The sequence below is a fragment of the Megascapheus bottae genome, chromosome 11 (genome assembly GCF_031878675.1).
Source record: "Megascapheus bottae isolate mThoBot1 chromosome 11, mThoBot2.hap1, whole genome shotgun sequence".
Taxonomy (NCBI): domain Eukaryota; kingdom Metazoa; phylum Chordata; class Mammalia; order Rodentia; family Geomyidae; genus Megascapheus; species Megascapheus bottae.
In genome coordinates, this window is record NC_143519.1 from 42,294,711 (window position 1) to 42,314,104 (window position 19,394).

The 19,394-nt window shown below is 36.2% G+C and overlaps 1 protein-coding gene across 8 annotated transcripts in view; it reads right to left on the minus strand.

The window, feature by feature from the left end:
- Window positions 1–19,394, minus strand: part of Zc3h13 (zinc finger CCCH-type containing 13) — a 59,050-nt gene that overhangs the window by 24,386 nt on the left and 15,270 nt on the right. For all 8 annotated transcript variants that reach the window (XM_090342117.1, XM_090342123.1, XM_090342122.1 and 5 more), the window contains exons 5-10: window positions 19,129–19,237; window positions 13,548–13,687; window positions 12,406–12,560; window positions 6,919–7,116; window positions 5,439–5,749; window positions 1,974–2,429 (exon numbers count right to left, since the gene is read on the minus strand). In XM_090342117.1, the coding sequence (XP_090198243.1) occupies window positions 1,974–2,429; window positions 5,439–5,749; window positions 6,919–7,116; window positions 12,406–12,560; window positions 13,548–13,687; window positions 19,129–19,237 (1,369 nt within the window). The remainder of the gene's footprint in view (window positions 1–1,973; window positions 2,430–5,438; window positions 5,750–6,918; window positions 7,117–12,405; window positions 12,561–13,547; window positions 13,688–19,128; window positions 19,238–19,394) is intronic.

Here is a 19,394-nt window from a genome sequence, read left to right on the forward strand (position 1 = left end):
GATTATGCTGATTTTAAGAAAATGGTCAGGAGTTTGACCTAGTGGTAGAGTGCTTTGCCTAGCATGCACGAAGACCCGAGATCAATTCCTCGGTACCACATACATAGAAAAAGCTGGATGTTATTAGGGTAGAGCTCTCACCCTGAGAAAGTGCAAGGACAGCACCTCAGGCCCTGAGTTCATGCCCTGAGACTGGCAAAACAATAACAACAAAATAAAATAAAAACTAATAACACAAAGAATTTTTTTTTTACAATTCAATGTCTAGATTGTGGAGAAGGCAATACAAGACTATATATGTAATAAAGATGTATAATTTCTCTCTTACACACACTCCTAATGAATCTGAATAAGCCTTATGGATTATTATACCAATGTTGATTCCTTGGTTTTGTTTCTATACCATAGTTATGTAACATGTTAACATCAGAAAAACCCCATATATCATGCTGCAATGAATATGAGTATGGGGCTGCCAAAAGCAAAAGCAAAAACTCTGGAGGGCTTTGACCTCAACCTTCAGACTCTATTAATCAATCTTGATGCAGATGGATGAGTACATCCCAAATTTAAAAACTCACAAATAACCAATTTACCCAAAGTAATAATTAGGTAGCACTTCCTCAAGACACACACACACACACACACACAAAACACACATACGCACTATACCTATAAGAGGCTTTGTGACCTAAAGTAATTGAGGACATTTGTGAATATGGTAACAGATACTTTAATATGCAAATACCTATAAGGAATGTCTTAGTGATTAAAGATCAGGAAGAACAATTTTAAGCTCCTTTTAAGGCTATAAAAGTGCTGCAGTTAAGGTGCTGGTAGTTCATACTTGAAATTTTAATTACTCAGTAAACTGAGATCTGAGAAACAAGATTCAAATCTAACCCAAGCAGAAAAGTCCTCGATTTCATCTCCAACTATTTTTTTTATAAAAGAGATAAAAATGTGTCACTCATCCATTGTGGAGACAGACAAAGCTGGTGAAAAAGAATGGTCATTTATGGAATGGGGGTATTATATATCTCTGTATTCTTTGAAACTCTTAACAGTGATGGATGCAAAAAATTTTGACAAAAAAGCATCATTTATAATGGAAACAAAATACAGTAACCAGGAATAAAATAAAATGAGAAAAACTTTAATAGGAACAGTATAAACTGAAGAATTACTATAAGCAAAAATCGAACAGTTTTTCATAAAATTAAAAACTAATTTTTAAAATCTGTATGTAAAAGGATCAGGAAAAGCCAAGATGTCAGGCATAGTGGTAGGTTTAGCACTCAGGATGATTGGTAGGCCAAAGCCACCCTGGACTGTCTCAAAAATTAATCAATTAAATAATTTCAATCAAGGTCGGGTGTGTGGCCTAGTGGTAGAGTGCTTGCCTACCATGCACAAAACCCTGGGTTTGATTCCACAGTATCACATACACAGAAAAAGCCAGAAGTGGTGCTGTGGCTTAAGTGGCTGATTGCTAGCCTTGAGCAAAAAATGTTCAAGGACAGTGCCTAGGCCCTTAGTTCAAGCCCCAAAACTGGGGAAAAAAATTTTTTTAATTGCATAGAATTTTAGGAACCTTCAATACTTAAATCTAATTCTGTAATACTGACCAGCCCAATAGGCCAACAGAAAAAGTTCTGTACTCCTGTAGCAGAGTCTGGGAATAGGGTAAATAAAGGGGCATGTACCCTAAATCAATACAGTAAGCTATATAGCTTCAGTAATTTAGAGACAGTCATACAATGTCATTTGGATGGTGGCAAACTCCTTCTCCCCTCCCTCACCAGAAGAAAAAAATGGAAAAACCGCAAATAGAGAAGCTCACTCATTTAATTGGAAATCATAAAATAACAATGGATATAAAAAAAATAATGTATTTGGGAAAGCAATCTTAGATTCAGTACTTGTTATAAGAATACACAAGATACAGTTGAATAACAAGAGAAAAGCCTTACCCTTTTCAGGTATCTCTGGGCCTCTCCCCCTACTTCTGCCCATTCGGTCATTCCTAATTTCACTCCGAGACTCATTTCTGGAGTCATTCCTTATTTCGGTACGAGAACTTTCATCTCGTAAGTGATTCCTGCCATAACTGCGGGATTCATCCTGGTATGTGTCTTCCTTCCGATGAGTATCACGGCCTTCACGGTCCCTGTAGTCATGAGAGTCCCGCGTGGACCTAGAATCCCTGGGGTCTCGGCTTTCTTTGGTTTCTCTGCTGTAGTCCCTCATCTCCCTAGAGTCTCGCATGTCTCTGGAGTCTCGCAGTTCTCTGCGGTCTCTGGTATCCCTGCGATCCCGGCCGTCACGAGGCTCTCTGTCTTCTCTGTGATCTCTGGAAGAGCTCTGGTCCTGTTCATACTCTCGTTCTTCTCTTGGATCCTTTTCTCTGTCCCTTTTGCCTCTCGTCTCTGTAACACAATCGGAAATAGCTTCACAAAATGAGACTAATAACTCTATTTTAATTGGATAAACTATAGACAGGAAACTCCTTTGCTTAGAGACCCTATACACAAACAAATAAAAATAGGACTTTTATTATTTATGGCTTTACAGTAATCATTTCTGATTGTGAGGCACAGTTAATCATTTCTACAAGTACTGAACTACATTATATCATACATGATCACCCCAAATGTATATAAGCACTGGAGAGTGAGTAGCTGGCTGGCAAAAAAAAAAAAAAAATAACCCAGCATAATTCTGTTATTCTATCTTTCTGAGCAGCTTAACTATCACTCATGAGTGTAACCATTTCTAAAGTTTTCTCTAATTTTCTAAAGTATCATAGAAAAAAAATCCTTCATTTTAAAAAAATGGACCTTACTGATTACATAATACAATCTTGTTATGTTATATATGAAGAAATAGGGGCCCAAGGCTGACTGGTTGATCAACCTGGCATCTCAATGGAATTTGCAGCGATTAAGAACCATTAGTTAGATATGCTTAGGGAAGGCATAGCTTATTATGAAAAGCAACCAAAAAATAAATGAGAACTCTTAAGAATTCACCCTGCCATTTAGTCAGGGTGTGTGTATGTGTCCCTGAGGCCAGCAGTACCCTTAAGTAACGGCTCTACTTTTGATTTTTGTTAGTTAATTGGAGATAACAGTCTCATAGACTTTCCTGCCTGAGTGGCTTTAGTGAACTTAGTCTAAAATGCTAGAATTATAGACATAAGCCACTGGAATCCAATAGTTGCACAGGTTCTTAAGTAAATTGCTCTTATATACTGAAATTGTCCTATTCTGAGACTATTTTAGCAAATGTAGCATCTATATGCCTAAAAGTTTAAATATCTCCTTTTGTCTTTCCCCTAGTAGTTTGATACATGGAATAATTCCTCTTCCTCCTCCTCTTCCTCTTCTTCATTCTTATTCTTTTTTTTTTGGGGGGGGGGGTCATGAGGCCCTGTCCCTAAACTCTTCAGTTCAAGGATAACACTTTACTACTCTGAGCCACAGAGCCACTTCTGGTTTTCTAGTGGTTAATAAAGAGTCTCACAGGCTTTTATGCCCAGGCTGGCTTTGAACCATGCTCCTTGGATCTCAGCCTCCCAAGTAGCCAGGATTACAGGTATGAGCCACTGGTGCTCACCTGGATACGTGGAAATTTTCAAGGATCCACTCAGAATTCACAGACCCTAGGACCTCACATCAATACCATAACTCCTTGCCAGTGGCTTTCCTTACATACTCAGATTCACAAATGCTGCTAAGGACAGAAACAAGAGGCAAGTGTCTGACATAGCTTAAAACCTCTAGGTGAAAATTATGATTTCCGCTCTTCTTCCAATGCCAACTGTGGCTTAAAATATATTCCTTTAGTACCACATCCTTTCTGAGTCCTCATTATTTTCACAAAAATATCTAATTAGTACATTCTCATCTTTATCTACTCACTCATCCTCCCACTGAAATTACCCTTCTTTCAGAAAATGGTATTTAAATAGGGGCCAAAATAGCTGCTTAAATTCATTCATTTTCTTTAATGGAAAGGCAAAGAAACATCCAATTTAGAAAAGACTTCTGCTATTCTGTAAGTTCTTTCCACAGAAAAAGCATTCCTATGAGATTTGACTACATATTACTTTCCTTTCATTAATGTGCAATAGAAACACAGAATCTTCAGTTGTAATTAAATACATGCTTTATTCTTGGTCAAATATAGTTGTTAAATATTTATTAAAATTAACAGCTATGGACTGGGAGCATGGCCTAGTGGTAGAGTGCTTGCCTGGATGCACGAAGCCCTGGGTTTGATTCCTTACCACATATACAAACAAGGCCAGAAGTGATGTGGCTCAAGCAGCAGAGCACTAGGCCTTGAGCAAAAAAGTGTCTAAGGACAGTACACAGGCTCTGAGATCAAGCCTTAGGATTGGCAAAAAAAAAAATTTAAAGGTAAAATAAAATAAAATTAATAGCTAGACTTTTCCTTCTTACTAATAAAACACTGTGTTTAAATTTCTATCATGTGCTCCATACATAAGTTCTATATATACTGTTGATATTGGTATGGTTTCAAAAGCATGTACACAAAGACTATAAAATAGGGGACTTCTCTGAATCCAGTCTACACATCCATCATTCTGTGTGCTGAACGTGTATATAGATGTGTATTGGGTCTTCAACACACGGCATCACCTCTCACTTGGCCACCGTTCCCCTCTACCACCCTCGTGACTGGTGCTCTATTACTTATAGATCAGTTCCAGCTTTTTGCTGGATAACTGGAGATCAAGAGCTTAGTGGATTTGTCTGTTATGGCTGGCTTCAAACCAAAATTCTCAGATCTCAGCCTCCTGAGCCTCAGGGATTAAATGGTGAAAATCACCAGTACTGAGGTTGTTTTGTTTTTTAGTATACAGACAGAACCCAGGACAGTTCTCTACTACCAGACTCACTTCACTATTCTTTTTTGGGGGCCAGTCCTGGGGCTTGAACTCAGGACCTGACCACTGGGCTTTCTCAAGACTAGTATTCTACCTCCTGAGCCACAGTACCACTTCTGGCCTTTTCTGTATGTGTGGTGCCAAGAATCAAACCCGGTCTTTGTGCATGTTAGCAAGCACTCTACCACTAGGCCAAACTCCTGGTCCCACTCCACTATTCTTTAAAAGATGTAAAGTAATCAAAAAGGAATCTAACAAAATGGCTAAGTGTATTCAGTAAAAGGAGGCAGGAACTAACATACCTGTAAGTGTTCACTTATATGTACTTAATACTGTGCCTGTACATCATGTGTCTTTAAGGATTTCCAACTTCCCTAGTTTGTGTGATACAGAAGACTTAAAATGAAACAATTCTCCTTCATCCCTTTCCTATTAAAATAAGTATGGATGCTCACTATTTTAATTAGAAAGCATCTAAGCCAAAGAACTCTGAAGATCAGCCAGGGTAAAATACAATGCACACCTTCCCGCCTTTCATGGCGCCGGTCATGGGACTGTGAAGCTCGGTCGTGATCATGCCTCCCCTTCTCTCGCATTGGGGAGCGATGCCTTGGAGGACTCTGCTTCCTCTGAGGAGAAGACAGACAATGTGAAGGATAAGGGGAAGCAGAGCGTCGTAAAGATGGAGTTAAAGTCCGCTGGTAAGATGGTGAGGGCGTTCTTTTGTGGCGAGGAGAAGGAGAATGTCTTTGAATAGATGATCCTGACTGGGACGATGATGAGTGATGTCTGGAAGATAGAGGAGAATGATGCTGTCCAGCTGGGGAAGTGGATCTATGAAGGAAAACAATAAACATGCTGAGGACTCTTCAACTGCAGCCGAAGGAACATGGTTAAAACAGTGAAGACTGCATACCCTAAGCCTTGAGCTCACTCTGATAAGCTCTGACCTATTGAGAGCTGCAGAGGAGGTGGCTGTTCATAAATTCAAGGTGTCCAGGAAAGGGAAGCTACAATTACTGAGCCAAGCAAAGTCTGTGTTGCCTTTATTGATATTTAGGACTTTACACTCACCATCAAGTGACCATAAGACACAGAAACTAGCAAGTACTGGTGAAGATGTGGAGAAATCAAAACTTTTGTGCACTGTTGGTGGGATTGTAAAATGGTGTGACTTATATGGAAAGCAAGTTCCTTGAAAATTCCTCAAAAATAGAAATAAAATACCTTAGGATCCAGCAATCCCACTTCTGGGTATGCACTCAAAGAAACTCAAGTAACTCAAAGAAAAGTCCTGGTCTAACAATGGTTACTTTCTGAGTATTAATGAATTATACAATGCAAAATGGTTATTATAGTTAATGTTTACATTTTTACACCAAAAATATCTATAAATTTCAAAAGCTATCTATGACTCACTAAATGAAACTACTAAGCTAATAAACAGCTGAAAATAAAACAAAAACTTCATTATTAGGGGCCAGGAACCTAGCTAGCTTAGTGGTAGAATACTCACCTAGCATGTGTGAAGCCCTGGGTTTGATTCCTTGGTATCACATACTCAAAAAAGGCAGGAAGTGGGGCGGTAGCTCAAGTGGCAGAGCACTAGCCTTGAGCAAAAAATGTCCAAGGACAGTGCCCAGCCCCTGAGTTTGAGTCCCAGGACTGGTCAAAAAAAAAACTTCACTGTACTAATGGTTAAAAACTTCCATAGACCTGGCACCGATGGCTCACACCTATAATCCTAGCTACTCTGAAGGCTGAGATCTGAGGATTGTGGTTCAAAGCCAGCCCAGGCAAAAAAGTCAGTGAGATTCTTATCTCTAACCACTAGAAAACTGAAATGGCACTGTGGCTTAAGTGGCTAAGCAGTATCTTTGAGCTGAAGAGCTCAGAGATAACACTCAGGCCAAGAGTTAAAGCCCCATGACTGACGACCAAAAAAAAAAGTCTGCAAAAAGTCTACAAAAGTAGTATTGTTAAAAATATACAATCTTACTTACCTTGGCTTCTCTCTTTTTTCTCTTTGCCTTTCAAAATCTCGTCCTCTGTCCTTCCCATCTCTTGGTTTTTCTTCTATCCTATCTTTCACTTTGTACTTTTCTTTATATTTTTTCCCCAGAGCAATGTCTTCTAGTATAGGAGGAGGAGGACTGGGAGTACGTGGTCCTTTCTTTTTACTTTGGTTACTTTTTGAATTCCTGAAGGTAACAAAGAGGTATTGTTAGAGATCTAAATATTTTTGGAATATCAAATGGATATTTTAAAAAATGCTTTTGTAAGTAGAACCCTTTGCTGGGTGCCTCCCCTAGCTACTTAGGATGTTGAGATTTGAGGATCGTAGTCTGAAGTCAACCTGGGTAGCAAAGTCAACAAGACTCATATCCAATAAACTACTTAGTAAAAGCTAGAAATGGCACTGTGATTGAAGTAGTAGAGTGCTAACCTTGAGCACAAAAAGACTCAGAAACAGAGCCCAGGCCCTGAGTTCAAGCCCCAGAGATGACCAAAAAATAAATAAAATAAAATAAAATAAAAAAATCAGCCTTCATTCTTATTACCTGACTATTAACTATGATATATACTAGTAAGAGATATCCAGAGGAGAGAAGTTAATAGAAGAGGCAAAAAATAATTTCCTTGATGTTTATTTTCTAAACACTGCCTATTGTTAAATAAAACAGATGCTTCAACTAGATTCTTAAGCTTATGTAGAGAAGTAGATGAAGGAAGCAAAATTGGCTAAGTGCAGTGACTCGTACCAATGCAATTCTAGCTACTCAGAAAACAGGAGGATTCCAGTTGAGGTCGGCCTGGACAAAAAGTTAATGAGACTGATCTCAATAAATAAGCTGGGAACGATGAAACTTCATATTTTCTCCCTCAACTACATCAATTTTAATTTCACTGCATCTGTTATAGCTAAAATTTCTTAAGTTTATTAGCTACTATATATCTTCCTGTAAATTCCAATGCCATTCCTATCTATTCTTCTACTTGTCATTATCTTAGAGTTACCAAATTGAGTAACTTTCTTTAACTAGAAATCATCTTCAATTCTAAATCTACTTCTTACTACCTTCAGTAGTCTAGTCCCAATATCCCTTAGATGTAAAAATATAGTATATAGTCCTTAAAGCTGCTGAAGACCAAACTCAGGGCCTTGTACTTGCCAGGCAAGGGCTCTTCCGCTGAGCTAAATCCCCAACCCCAATGATACAGTTTTAAAAAGATAACATAAAAGCATCTGAATCATTATTAGCATTCAGAAAATTTAGCTCTATTGATTCTTATCTTTATTTTTTTTTATCACAAATTGGGTCAACCACTTAGGCAAGAAAGAAATTACTAAAACCCGATGACAAAACTTATTTTTTATTCTTGATGTCTAAGAATAACAATATGAGCCATCATCTCATGGGATATTCATGAGATGATTCAACCTTCTAATATGCCTAAAATGTAACGAATGTTTGTATTTCTAGGCATCTATTTAAATGAAAGCAATAGAAGAATTCTTAACAGAAACTATATTTCCACATCGCCACCTATGTTTCCCAATCTTTTTTTACTTGGCACAGTGCTTAACCATACAGCTGACCCATTTTGAAATTAGGCGTGGCCAAGTGACTAAGACCTGGTCAAAGAAATATGAGCAAAAGGTCTGATTCTCTAAGGACTCTCATCACCAGGCAACTGGTAGATTACAAAGCTAAAGAAGTATACAAGTATTTATATTTCTTGTACCTTCCGTTCTGTGGTTTTCTTCAAAATCCCAAAAAGGAGAAGGCACCTATATTACTGAATTTCATGTATAGAACATCTAATAATTGGAAATACCTCTTTTGATTCCATCTTAGAAATTTTTGTTTCTTTTAAACCTAAATGCTTGTTTATGTTAAACCATAAACATTTTGGGATTTAGTTTTTACCACAACCAGGTATATCCTCACAGACTTACTAAATAGAGAATTTCTTCACATTACCCTTACAAATATATGTTTAAAAAACAAAACAAAACAAAAACAAGCATGGAGCCAGGCACAGTGGCTCACTCCTATAATCCTAGCTACTCAGGAGGCTTGAGATCTGAGGATGAAGGTTCAAAGCCAGCCCAAGCACTAAAGTCCAATCTCTTATCTCCAATTAACCACCAGAAAACCAGAAATGGCACTGTGGCTCAAGGGGTAGGGAGGTAGCCTTGAGCTGAATGTCTCAGGGACCAAGCTCAGGCCCAGAGTTCAAGCCCCAAGACCAACAACAACGACAAAAAAAAAAAACAAAAAAAAAAAAACAAGCATGTTACATTGCATTATTTTTCTAAAGGAACCAACACTGATTTTGCATATTCTGACATCAATAAGATCTTTCAAGATATGGTTATCCCCATCCCAATGTATTTGCTTTGAATATCTTTTGACATAATTCTTATTTCTTTGTATGAAAATAAAGTAAACTTAACTAATAAAAGCTAAGATCAAGGCTACAGACAGAACAGATAATAGATATATGATTTTTTTTGCCCACTGTGGGCAAGCTCTGAGCCAAATCCTCAGATCTTAACAACCTGAGTAGCTAAGATTATGAATGCAAGCCACCAGTACCTAGAAATTTATAATTTTTAACACTTTATCACTCATTTCAGGATAATCTTACTACTATACTGAATATTAAGTATCAAAAATGCTAGCTCTCAGGGAGAAGTCTGAGTTTTATTCAACAGTAATTGTATCTGTGCATTCAATATGAAAATGTTTGTCTGTCACTGAGTTGACTTACTGGTATTAGTTGAAATGTTCAGTTAAATTTTAACTGAAACTCAAATTGATACTTGTGTTTAATGTGTCTTCGGTTAACTGCATGATCCATCAATAAAATTAAAAACTGATTATCTGATGTACTCTGCAATGTGCACTGCACAGAGAAATAGTATAACTCAACATGCTTTTTAAAATAAAATCTTTCATTGTATTTTTTGTTGTTGTTTTTTTCTTTTTTGGTATTAGGGATTTAAACTAGGACAATACACTTGCTAGGAAAATGCTTTGCCACTGAGCTAGATTTCAGCCTCTTTTCCATATTTTCCATGTGTTCTTTTCTAGGACTTTCTGTGCTAGTACTAACATAATAATGCATCTTAAAGTTAACAAACTATTAGAATATAGGAAATACAGTAGTTAAATCAATGTGACAAATATTTATCAAATATAATAGAAAAAGAGCAAGTGAAAAAGCCTTCCCCTGTAAAGAGATTAAATTTCCATTATGTCATGAATGGAAAAGATAAGAAAACAATTCATTGAAGAACTGAAAAGAAATATACATATATATATATATATATGTAAATAATATGGTTAATCAAAAGGATAAGAATAAATGAGATGAATCAGATGATTCAAGTTTTTCCACATCCGTTTGCAATATTTGCTCACTACAATGTTAAAAGTGCCTTATTACAATGCAAAGCTCTATGCAAAGCAGGCACTGTAGAGAAACAGAACAGTGAACCATCAAGATCCCAATTTCAAGAATCTTAAATTTAATAGAGGCTGTAAAACATATGGCATAGCCAAACTATAACTGCACAAAAGAAAAATTATGTATAGTAAGAAGAAATAAGAAAATGTTACTCAAAAACTTAGCATTCAAGCTAAAGATCAACAGACTGAATATACAAAATTGTAGATAGGAAGGAGATTAAACAAAAATATTGCCAAGAAAGAAAAGATCAAAGTATGACCGTCATACTACAGAACTCAATTTCCTTCTATAAAATGGAAACCCTCTGATTTTTCCATGGTAATATATTATTCAGAATCGTTCTTTAAAATTTTCCCTAAAAGCATATGTATCACGGATAGGTGAAGGTTAGTGATAGAAAATGTGTATGTCTGTGTCAGCATGGCTCTGTAAAACATAAATAGGATGATACAATCTTCTAGGTAAGACTCCAAGTCCAAACTATAGTGCCCCTGGAAAGTAAGAGGTACAAATTTCTTCCATGAATTGAGATGGACACTATTTACCAACTGATCACATGTTAGAGAAAGGAGGCTTTTATTTTTAAAACTAACTTATGAAATTTAATTAAAACAATAAATAGTAAACATTTAATGAAAAACTGCTATTGTTAAATCCCCCATGTAATTCTATTTAATTATCTCTGGTAACAGCTGACTGTTACCATTCTAAACATGCCCAGCAGCTGCTTTATTTTTCTTGAACATGTACATAGAAATCAGAAGCTACTGCGTATACTTCATAACACCTAAAAACTGAAAGCAGTATGTTCAATAAAAGTAAATATGTAGCCAGACGCACAGTGGATACAGTGACTCATGCCTGTAATCCTAGCTACTCAGGAAGCTGAGATCTGAGGATCAAGGTTCAAAGCCAGCCTGGGCACAAAAGGACCTGAGACTCTCATCCCCAATTAAGCTCTAGAAAACGGGAAGTGGGGTGGTAGCTGTGAGCTTAAGAGCTCAAGATAGCGCCCAGGCCCAGTTCAAGTCCTATGATTCCTCTCCCCCTCACCCCCCCGGCAAAAAAATATGTAGTATGAATACTAAAATGAAGGCTAATAGTATCAATATAGATAAGTATCAGAAAATGTTGAGTGAAAAAAAAGCAAGCCATCTACCTCACAAATGTTTTTTGTTTTTGTTTTTTTTGCCAGTCCTGGGCTTGAGCTCAGGGCCTGAGCACTGTCCTTGGACTTTCTCAAGGCTAGAACTCTACCACTTGAGCCTCAGCACCACTTCCGGCTTTTTTCTATGTATGTGGTACCGAGGAATCAAACCCGGGTCTTCGTGCATGCTAGGCAAACACTTTAACCACTAGGCCAAACTCCCGGCCCCTACCTGACAAATGTAACTGTAACCCCTCTCTATACATTATCCCAACAATTTTTTTAAGATGTTGAAAAAATAAAGAAAGAAAAAAGCAAGAAAAGCCAAGTCACACCATGTATTTGTATTATAATTAGAAAGCAGCAATACTGTAGTTCTTATAGCAGCAGATGTTTCAGTGAAAATATAAACAAACATGTATACACATACTAAAAACATATCTACTTTATTTATTTATTTATGTTTGCCAGTCCTGGGGCTTGAACTCAGGGCCTGGGCACTGTTCTTGAGCTTTCTCAAGACAAACACTCTACTGCTTGATCCACAGCACTACTTTTTTGTGTGTGCATGTGTGGTAACCAAAATATCAAACCCAGGGCTACATGTATGCTAGACAAGTACTCTACCACTAGTCCAAATTCTCGGCCCTATATTTTATTTCTTAGGAATAGAAACACTGAAGTACATTTGGCTATAACACAGTTATTTGTAGTTCTCTGTATTTTTTTTTTTTTTTTACCTTTTTAAGACAAAGGCATATACACAATACTAAATGTACTAGAGGTACCTTTCTGTAACCAAGTAAGTAATTCTTTCTAGTTAGCCTTTAGAAAAACATACACTATTTATTGCCCTACTGACCTCTGCTGGTCCAGCATGGGAGAAGACACTGAAGAAGTCTTCTTATCTTTCTTGGCAGTTGAAGAAGACTTGGGGCTTGATTTCCGCTTTGGAGATTTGCTAGACTTTCTTAAAGGTGATGGAGACAATTTGGACCTAACCATTTCTGGTGAAACCTTTCAAGAGAATTCAGTAAGTCAATTCAGAAATTCATTCAATCACTGTACAACAATAATAATAATATCCTTAAAAGAAAAAAAAGAATCTTCGGATTCTTACCATCTGTCTAATTACTGAACCCAAGTTTTTAACCACACACACACACACACACACACACACACACACACATGCACATATATATATACATATCTGTATGTATGTATATCTAGATATATGTATAATTATATGTAGATATCTACATAAACTATTGTTATAGGTATCCATAGATCTACAATAACTTTTATTAGATATCAGATGTCTACACATAGACAATTTGCCAGTTGTGGGACTTGAACTTATGGTCTGAGTACTGCTCCTGAATTCTTCTGCTCAAGGCAAGCATGCTACCTACCACTTTGACCCACAGTATCACTTCGAGTTTTCTTTTATAGATAAGAATCTCACAGGCTTTCCTGCCTGGGCTAGCTATGAACCATGATTCCCACAATCCTTCCATCTCAGCCTCCTGAGTCATTAGGATGACAGGCATGAGCCACCAGTGCCCAGTTTAAACTATCCTATTTCATTGAGCTCACATACCCAAGTATCAAGAACACAAATTAAAGTTAGGAGATTTCAAGATCTCCTAAACTAATTTCTGGTGAACTTTATGTCTGCACTTTAGAACAGAACTCTTTAGAACAGAGCACTCTAAAAACAGCATGGACCTAAAACAGACATGTGTATTCAATTATTTCCTATTTCCTTGTGCCCTAAGCAATGGATCTTCAGCTTTCTTCAACAACAAAATGATTTCCTATTAGCCAAAACATTTAGATAAAGACTAAAGACTAAATTATTAACATAAATGAAGTAAATTAATTACTATACAGTGAACTGATCAATGTATCAGTATCTACAATAATTTAAGGGATACATAAAAAGCTCATTTTTCTGATGATTATTCATGCTGTCACTAGCATATACTCATGGAAATAAGATACCTCTTTTTTAATGATAATTTCTTCTCTCTTCTCCATATTTTCTTGTTCCAGCTTCATTAGCTCCCTCTGTATCTTCTGCCGCTTCATTTCCAGTGATAACTCATGAACATAATCATAATTAATATCTCCATTGTCAGAATCTTTAAAAAAGGCAGAAACTATAATTATAGAGATTTATAAAAATTACATAAATTTTAAATTTAAGTTCCAAGTTTTTATTAGAAAATAATTCTAAATATGAAATATAGTCTATAAGTAATTAAAATCAGTACAATTAATTTTTTATGAAAACCAATAGCTTCTTAGGATTTGTGGGTCTTTTGAAAGTAATTTGTTATTATGCAGGACTTTAGCATTTTGTAAAGAGATGAGATTTATATTTACAATTCAAGCTGGGAGTGTAAGTCAGTGGTAGAGTGAGCTAACAACTAACAATAGAAGCTGCCTCTAATATTAGAACTAATATTAGAAGCTGCCTCTACCTTTAACATAGTGTGAAGCGGTTGCCTAACATGAAGGCCCTGGCTTCGACTCAGTGTTGCACAAATAATCAAGTTACAATTAAAGCACTGAAATATGCTAAGAATGAAAGATAACAAAGCCTTCAATATTTCATGCTATATTTGATGTAATCATCTCCTTGATTTATTTGAAGGATTCACTGCTCAAATAAGGTTATATGTTAGATTTATAACATTACCTTCCATAATTTTTAACTTTTCATTTTGTGAGACGAAAATTTACACTGAAATGGGCACTGGTGGCTCACGCCTATAATCCTAGCTATCTGAGGATCGTGGTGCAAGGCCAGCCAAGGCAGCAAAGTCTGAAACTCTCATCTCCATTAAACTACAAAAAGTCAGAAGTGGAGTCTGTCTAAAGAGGTAGAACACTAGCTCCAGGACTGGGACCAAAAAAAAAAAAAAAAAAGATTTACAAATAAAATTAAACTAAGTTTAACTAAGTTAATTAATTTTTTGCATGTGTATTATACTGATATCTCTGTCCTAACCCAATATCACACTGGGCTTGATTGATCATAAGCAAAGATGCTTTCTCAAGTTTTACTTTTACCCTTTAGACTATTTCTTAACTGAGCTAAAAAGATAAAACAACCAAAACAATAAGAACAAACCCTTAAAACATACTAAATGTAAGTATTTCTACATAGCTGCTTAAAACGTAAGAAAATGCATTAGAATATTCCTTATTGGAGACTGTGGGTATGTCTATATATTCACTGTCTGTGTGACCAAACCTGATTCATCATCTTATACCATACAATGGTAACAATGTTGCCATAAGAAGATAGACAACCATTTTTCAGTCAGAAAGCAATTACTAAATATTTAAGGGCATACAGTTCTCAATACAAATCATTAGAAGTACTGACCTTAATTAAATGAGCAACAGCCTTCTCTAGTTACTACTTTGTACTAGATTAGGACACTCGATGTAGGTGAATAAAAAGATTCAACCAACTTACCTTAAATAAAATTCTATGACCAATCAAAACAAAGCAGAGTAATTGAAGAGAATGTTAGTGTTTTAAAAAGTATTGTGCCTTATCTAAACCCTGCTATCTACAAATATCAATAGAAAACACATAAGAAATGAAAAGTTAGCTCTGGTACTTAATTCTCAACTACCCAATCAAGAGAGGAAAGAAGTCTCAGCATTTAAAATACCTATCAGTTGGTCAGGTGCAAAGGCTCACGACCTTTTATCCCAACTACTCAGAAGGTAGAGACTGAGAAGATCCTAGTCCCAGATCATCAAGGAAAGAGTATGACCCTAACTGAAAAATAACTCAGAAATAAAAGGGGGTATAACTCAAGTGCATACTGAGCATGAGCAAGCTCAAGGCTCTAAGTTCAAAACCCAAGTACTGCCCTCCAAATATATACACATCTGTGTATGCACATATATTCATATATATGTGAAAATCAACATACTACATCCAATATATTTTACTCAGAGGAAGCTTTAAAGCACTTTTTTGCACATATATGATAAAACTTCAGATATTTTCCAGGCCTATAAATAATGCACAAGACAGAAAGCACAAAATACAGGATGGGACTCAGAAACAGGCATCTAAAATGTTTAACTTATCTTCCAGCTTGAGGCTATCACTATAATTACATCATAAAATTTGATTTATTGCCTGTAATAATTGTCACTCAGGAAGCTGAGATCTAGAGGATCACAGTTCAAAGCCAGCCCAAGCAGAAAAGTCTGTGCAACTCCAGCACCAAAATAATTAGTCAAAAGCCAGACTAGAGATGTAGCTCAAGTGTCAACAGTGCCAGCCAATCACAAGGCTGTGTTCAAATCCAGTTACAGAGAGGTTGAGAGGAGATCCTAAATGATTTCAAAAATATTAAACATAACTTGTATAGCATATTTAACACAGAAAATACTCAAAATACAACAGAAATATATGCAACACATTAAAGTAACACTCTATAAAGAACCCTTACTACTGAATAAAACAAGTAATATAACAAATTCAAAAAGATACAAGTATTTTTCAAGTATTATGGAGGCATTTTTATTCCAATTTTAGTATTATTTGCAAAAGGCTCAGATACTACTTCTATCTTGTAAAATGAGTGTGCAAGTTTTAAGAGAATTTATACACCCTTTACCTAAGTTTTATTTCTAGTAATTTATCGCATGAAAATAAAAAAATCTATGAAAAGCCTTCAAAATCTCCTATTTCCTTTACTTTTAATTTATGATATATTCTCAGTATTAAAAGTCTGAAGTAATTCTGAATACACAGAGGAAAGCATGAAGCTCCTTTATATTCTACCAGCTACCAGCCAGTGATAATACGGCTAACAGTTTCAACTTTCATATTAAAAAACAAACCTTTACAATCTTGTCATTAAAACCATTTAAACACAAAAACAACAGCCTCAGCAATCCAGGAGACTGAGGTGGGAGGATTAAAAGATGAGAGTCTAACCTGGGCTACACAATAAGACACAATCTTGAAATCAATACGTGAATAAACAAAGGAATCAAAACTACAAATACCATCATATAAAAAGTTTCCCATGTCACACATGGGTCTCAATCACTTTCCTTTTCTGTCAATCCTTATGCCCTTTCATCTTACACATTTCAGCAACATTCAGGTCTGATCTCAGAGCCTTGTGCTTTCAAGGCAGGCACTCTACCACTTGAGTCCTCCCTCTAGCCCTTTTTTTAGGTATTTTTCAAGTAGTCTCTCACATTCTTGCCCAGGGCCAGACAGACCATTATTATCTTACCTAAGGCCTCACACATAGCTGGGACTACAGGTGCACATCTCCACATCCAGCTAATGGATTGAGATGGGGTCTTGATAACTTTTTGTAGCTGGGATTACAGGTGTGAGCCACGTCCAGCCCTCAATCACCTTCATTTTAACATCTGCAAGGCATTTCATAATAATGAACCTACTTGACCAGTTTCCTTTGGACAGTCATACAGCTTGTTTGTAATAATTTGATATTATAAACTGGACTTCAATGAACATTTGAGAGCTTTTTTTTCCCCCTTCAGTTGTGGGGCTTGAACTCTAAGCCTGGGCATTGTCCCTGAGCTCTTCAGCTCAAAGCTAATGCTCTTGAGCCACAGGACCACTCCCAGTTTTCTGGTGATCAGTTAGAAATGAGTCTTATGGACTTTTCATGCTCTGGCTAGCTCTGAACCACAATCCTCAGATCTCAGCCTCCTGAGAAGCTAGGATTATAGGCGTCAGCCACCGGCACCCAGCAGCTATTTTGTTTCATAAGAGCACATTATTTCTTTTTTTTTAATTAACATGTATTTTTAATTTAATTTTATTATCAAAGTGATGTATAGAGGGGTTACAAGTACATACACAAAGTAGTGAGCGCATTGCCAAACACTGTTCCCCCTCCCTCATTTTTCTCCCACGTTCCGTTTCCCCCAATCCCTCCTCCAAGTTATCAAGTTCATTTCCAACATCTTATCTTCAGAGTATCGCTGTTGCAATGGTTTTGCCCTGTTTCCTTTGTCTCACCATTTTGTTGTTCCCCTTCCCCTCTCTAATTCAGATTAATGGATATATAATATGCATGGTACCAAAATCAAATACAGTGACAAGGGATAAACCATAGGAAGAAAAAAAAGAGGAGAAATAACTTTACCTAATACATTAAAAACAACAAGTACAAAGAAAAAGCTCGTTTCCACAGCTTGGAGTCTGTTTTGCTTAGCATCATCTTACACAGTCACATGTACATAGCTACTGAGCCTTTGTGATCCTCTACTAGGACTAACCTATACATAAACTATACTTATTTTTGAGTCCAGCAAATGCAATCTGAAAAACTGTCATAAAAATGCTTACCCTATAGAGTGCTTGCCTAGCATCACAAAGACCTGGATTCGATTCCTGGGTACCCCACATACAAAGCAAAAAGCTGGAAGTGGTGCTGAGGCTCAAGTGGTAGAGCTCTAGCCATGAGAAAGTCTAAGGACAGTGCTCAGGCCCTGAGCCCAAGCCCAGGACTGGCAAAAAAAAAAAAAAAAAAAAAATGCTTACCCTAGCCAAACCCCACCCCCAAAAAACAACTATACAAAAGATAAACTTCCATTTAAAAACATTAGATTTTGTAGAACACCGTCTTTGCTTTTATCAGTCTTCCCTGCAGTGAGGGTGTTCATTTACTGTTGACCATTTGCATATCTTCTAAGTTACCGATCACGTAACTTTTGGCAGATTTTTTAACTTCATTAATATATTCTTTGTTATCTGCGGGAGTTATGTTTATATAATGTCTTTATTAACTGTCAAATATTTTCTCATATCAAATAGATCACATGTCAATTATTTTCCTCTAGTCTATCATTAATGCTACATTTAGTTATACAGAAATGTCTAATTATAATGGAATCAAACTTCATTTCTCAATTTCTCATTTCTGTTTTTTATTTTATACTAGGTAAGAATATACTAGCTAAGAATATAAAACATTAATAAAAAAGAATATAAAACATTTAAAAATGTACAGCATTAATTTTCTATCTGTCTCAGGTAAGAGCTCACCAGAAAACCAAAGAGGTGGAGAAAAACATTCATGCTAGGAAAAAATCTACTCTGTTTAAAAACAACAACAAAAACCCTCAAAGATGATTTTACTTCTAGTCATAAATCCTGTGGTTCAATAACTACTTAACTTGAATTTCTTCTGAAAACTGACAGTGAACAATTCTTTGGAAATAATTCTCAGGCATTTAATCTTTATCTTCATTTTTAGCATTTTATGTAAAACATTCTTTTTTTAGCTTTAGTATGGATGAATTTTAGTATTACATATGTGATAAAACCCCATGCTGCAGAATGAAGCTGCAGAGGAGGAAGAAAGGATGGAGCAGTTGAAGCAGGCAGCACAAAGTACCTTTTCTGTCTACTATTATCTACTAATTTCTGCCTTACTACTCAGAAATGAGTCAATATGATGATTCTAGAAGAATGGAGAGATCTTGTCTCAGAGCTCATTAAAAGTCTACAACATGAATGATCAAGAGCTAATCAGAAAGCAAAAGTTTTAAAACGCACCATCTCTATTCGTTTCCCATTCTACATTTTCTTCTTCACTTTCTGGAGTTCTCTCTTTAGTGATTTTTATGTCTTCCTTGTCTCGATGTCTCCCTCTTGAAGATTCTTTCTAAAAAGTATATACATACAGATGGCCATGCTTTGAAAAACTGTAAGATTTCATTTAGCTATTTCATTAAACACATGGTTTTGTAAAACAATCATTTACTTACAAGTATAAGAATGGCAATGTCTAGTGCAGTACCAAAGATCTACCTTGTAATTAT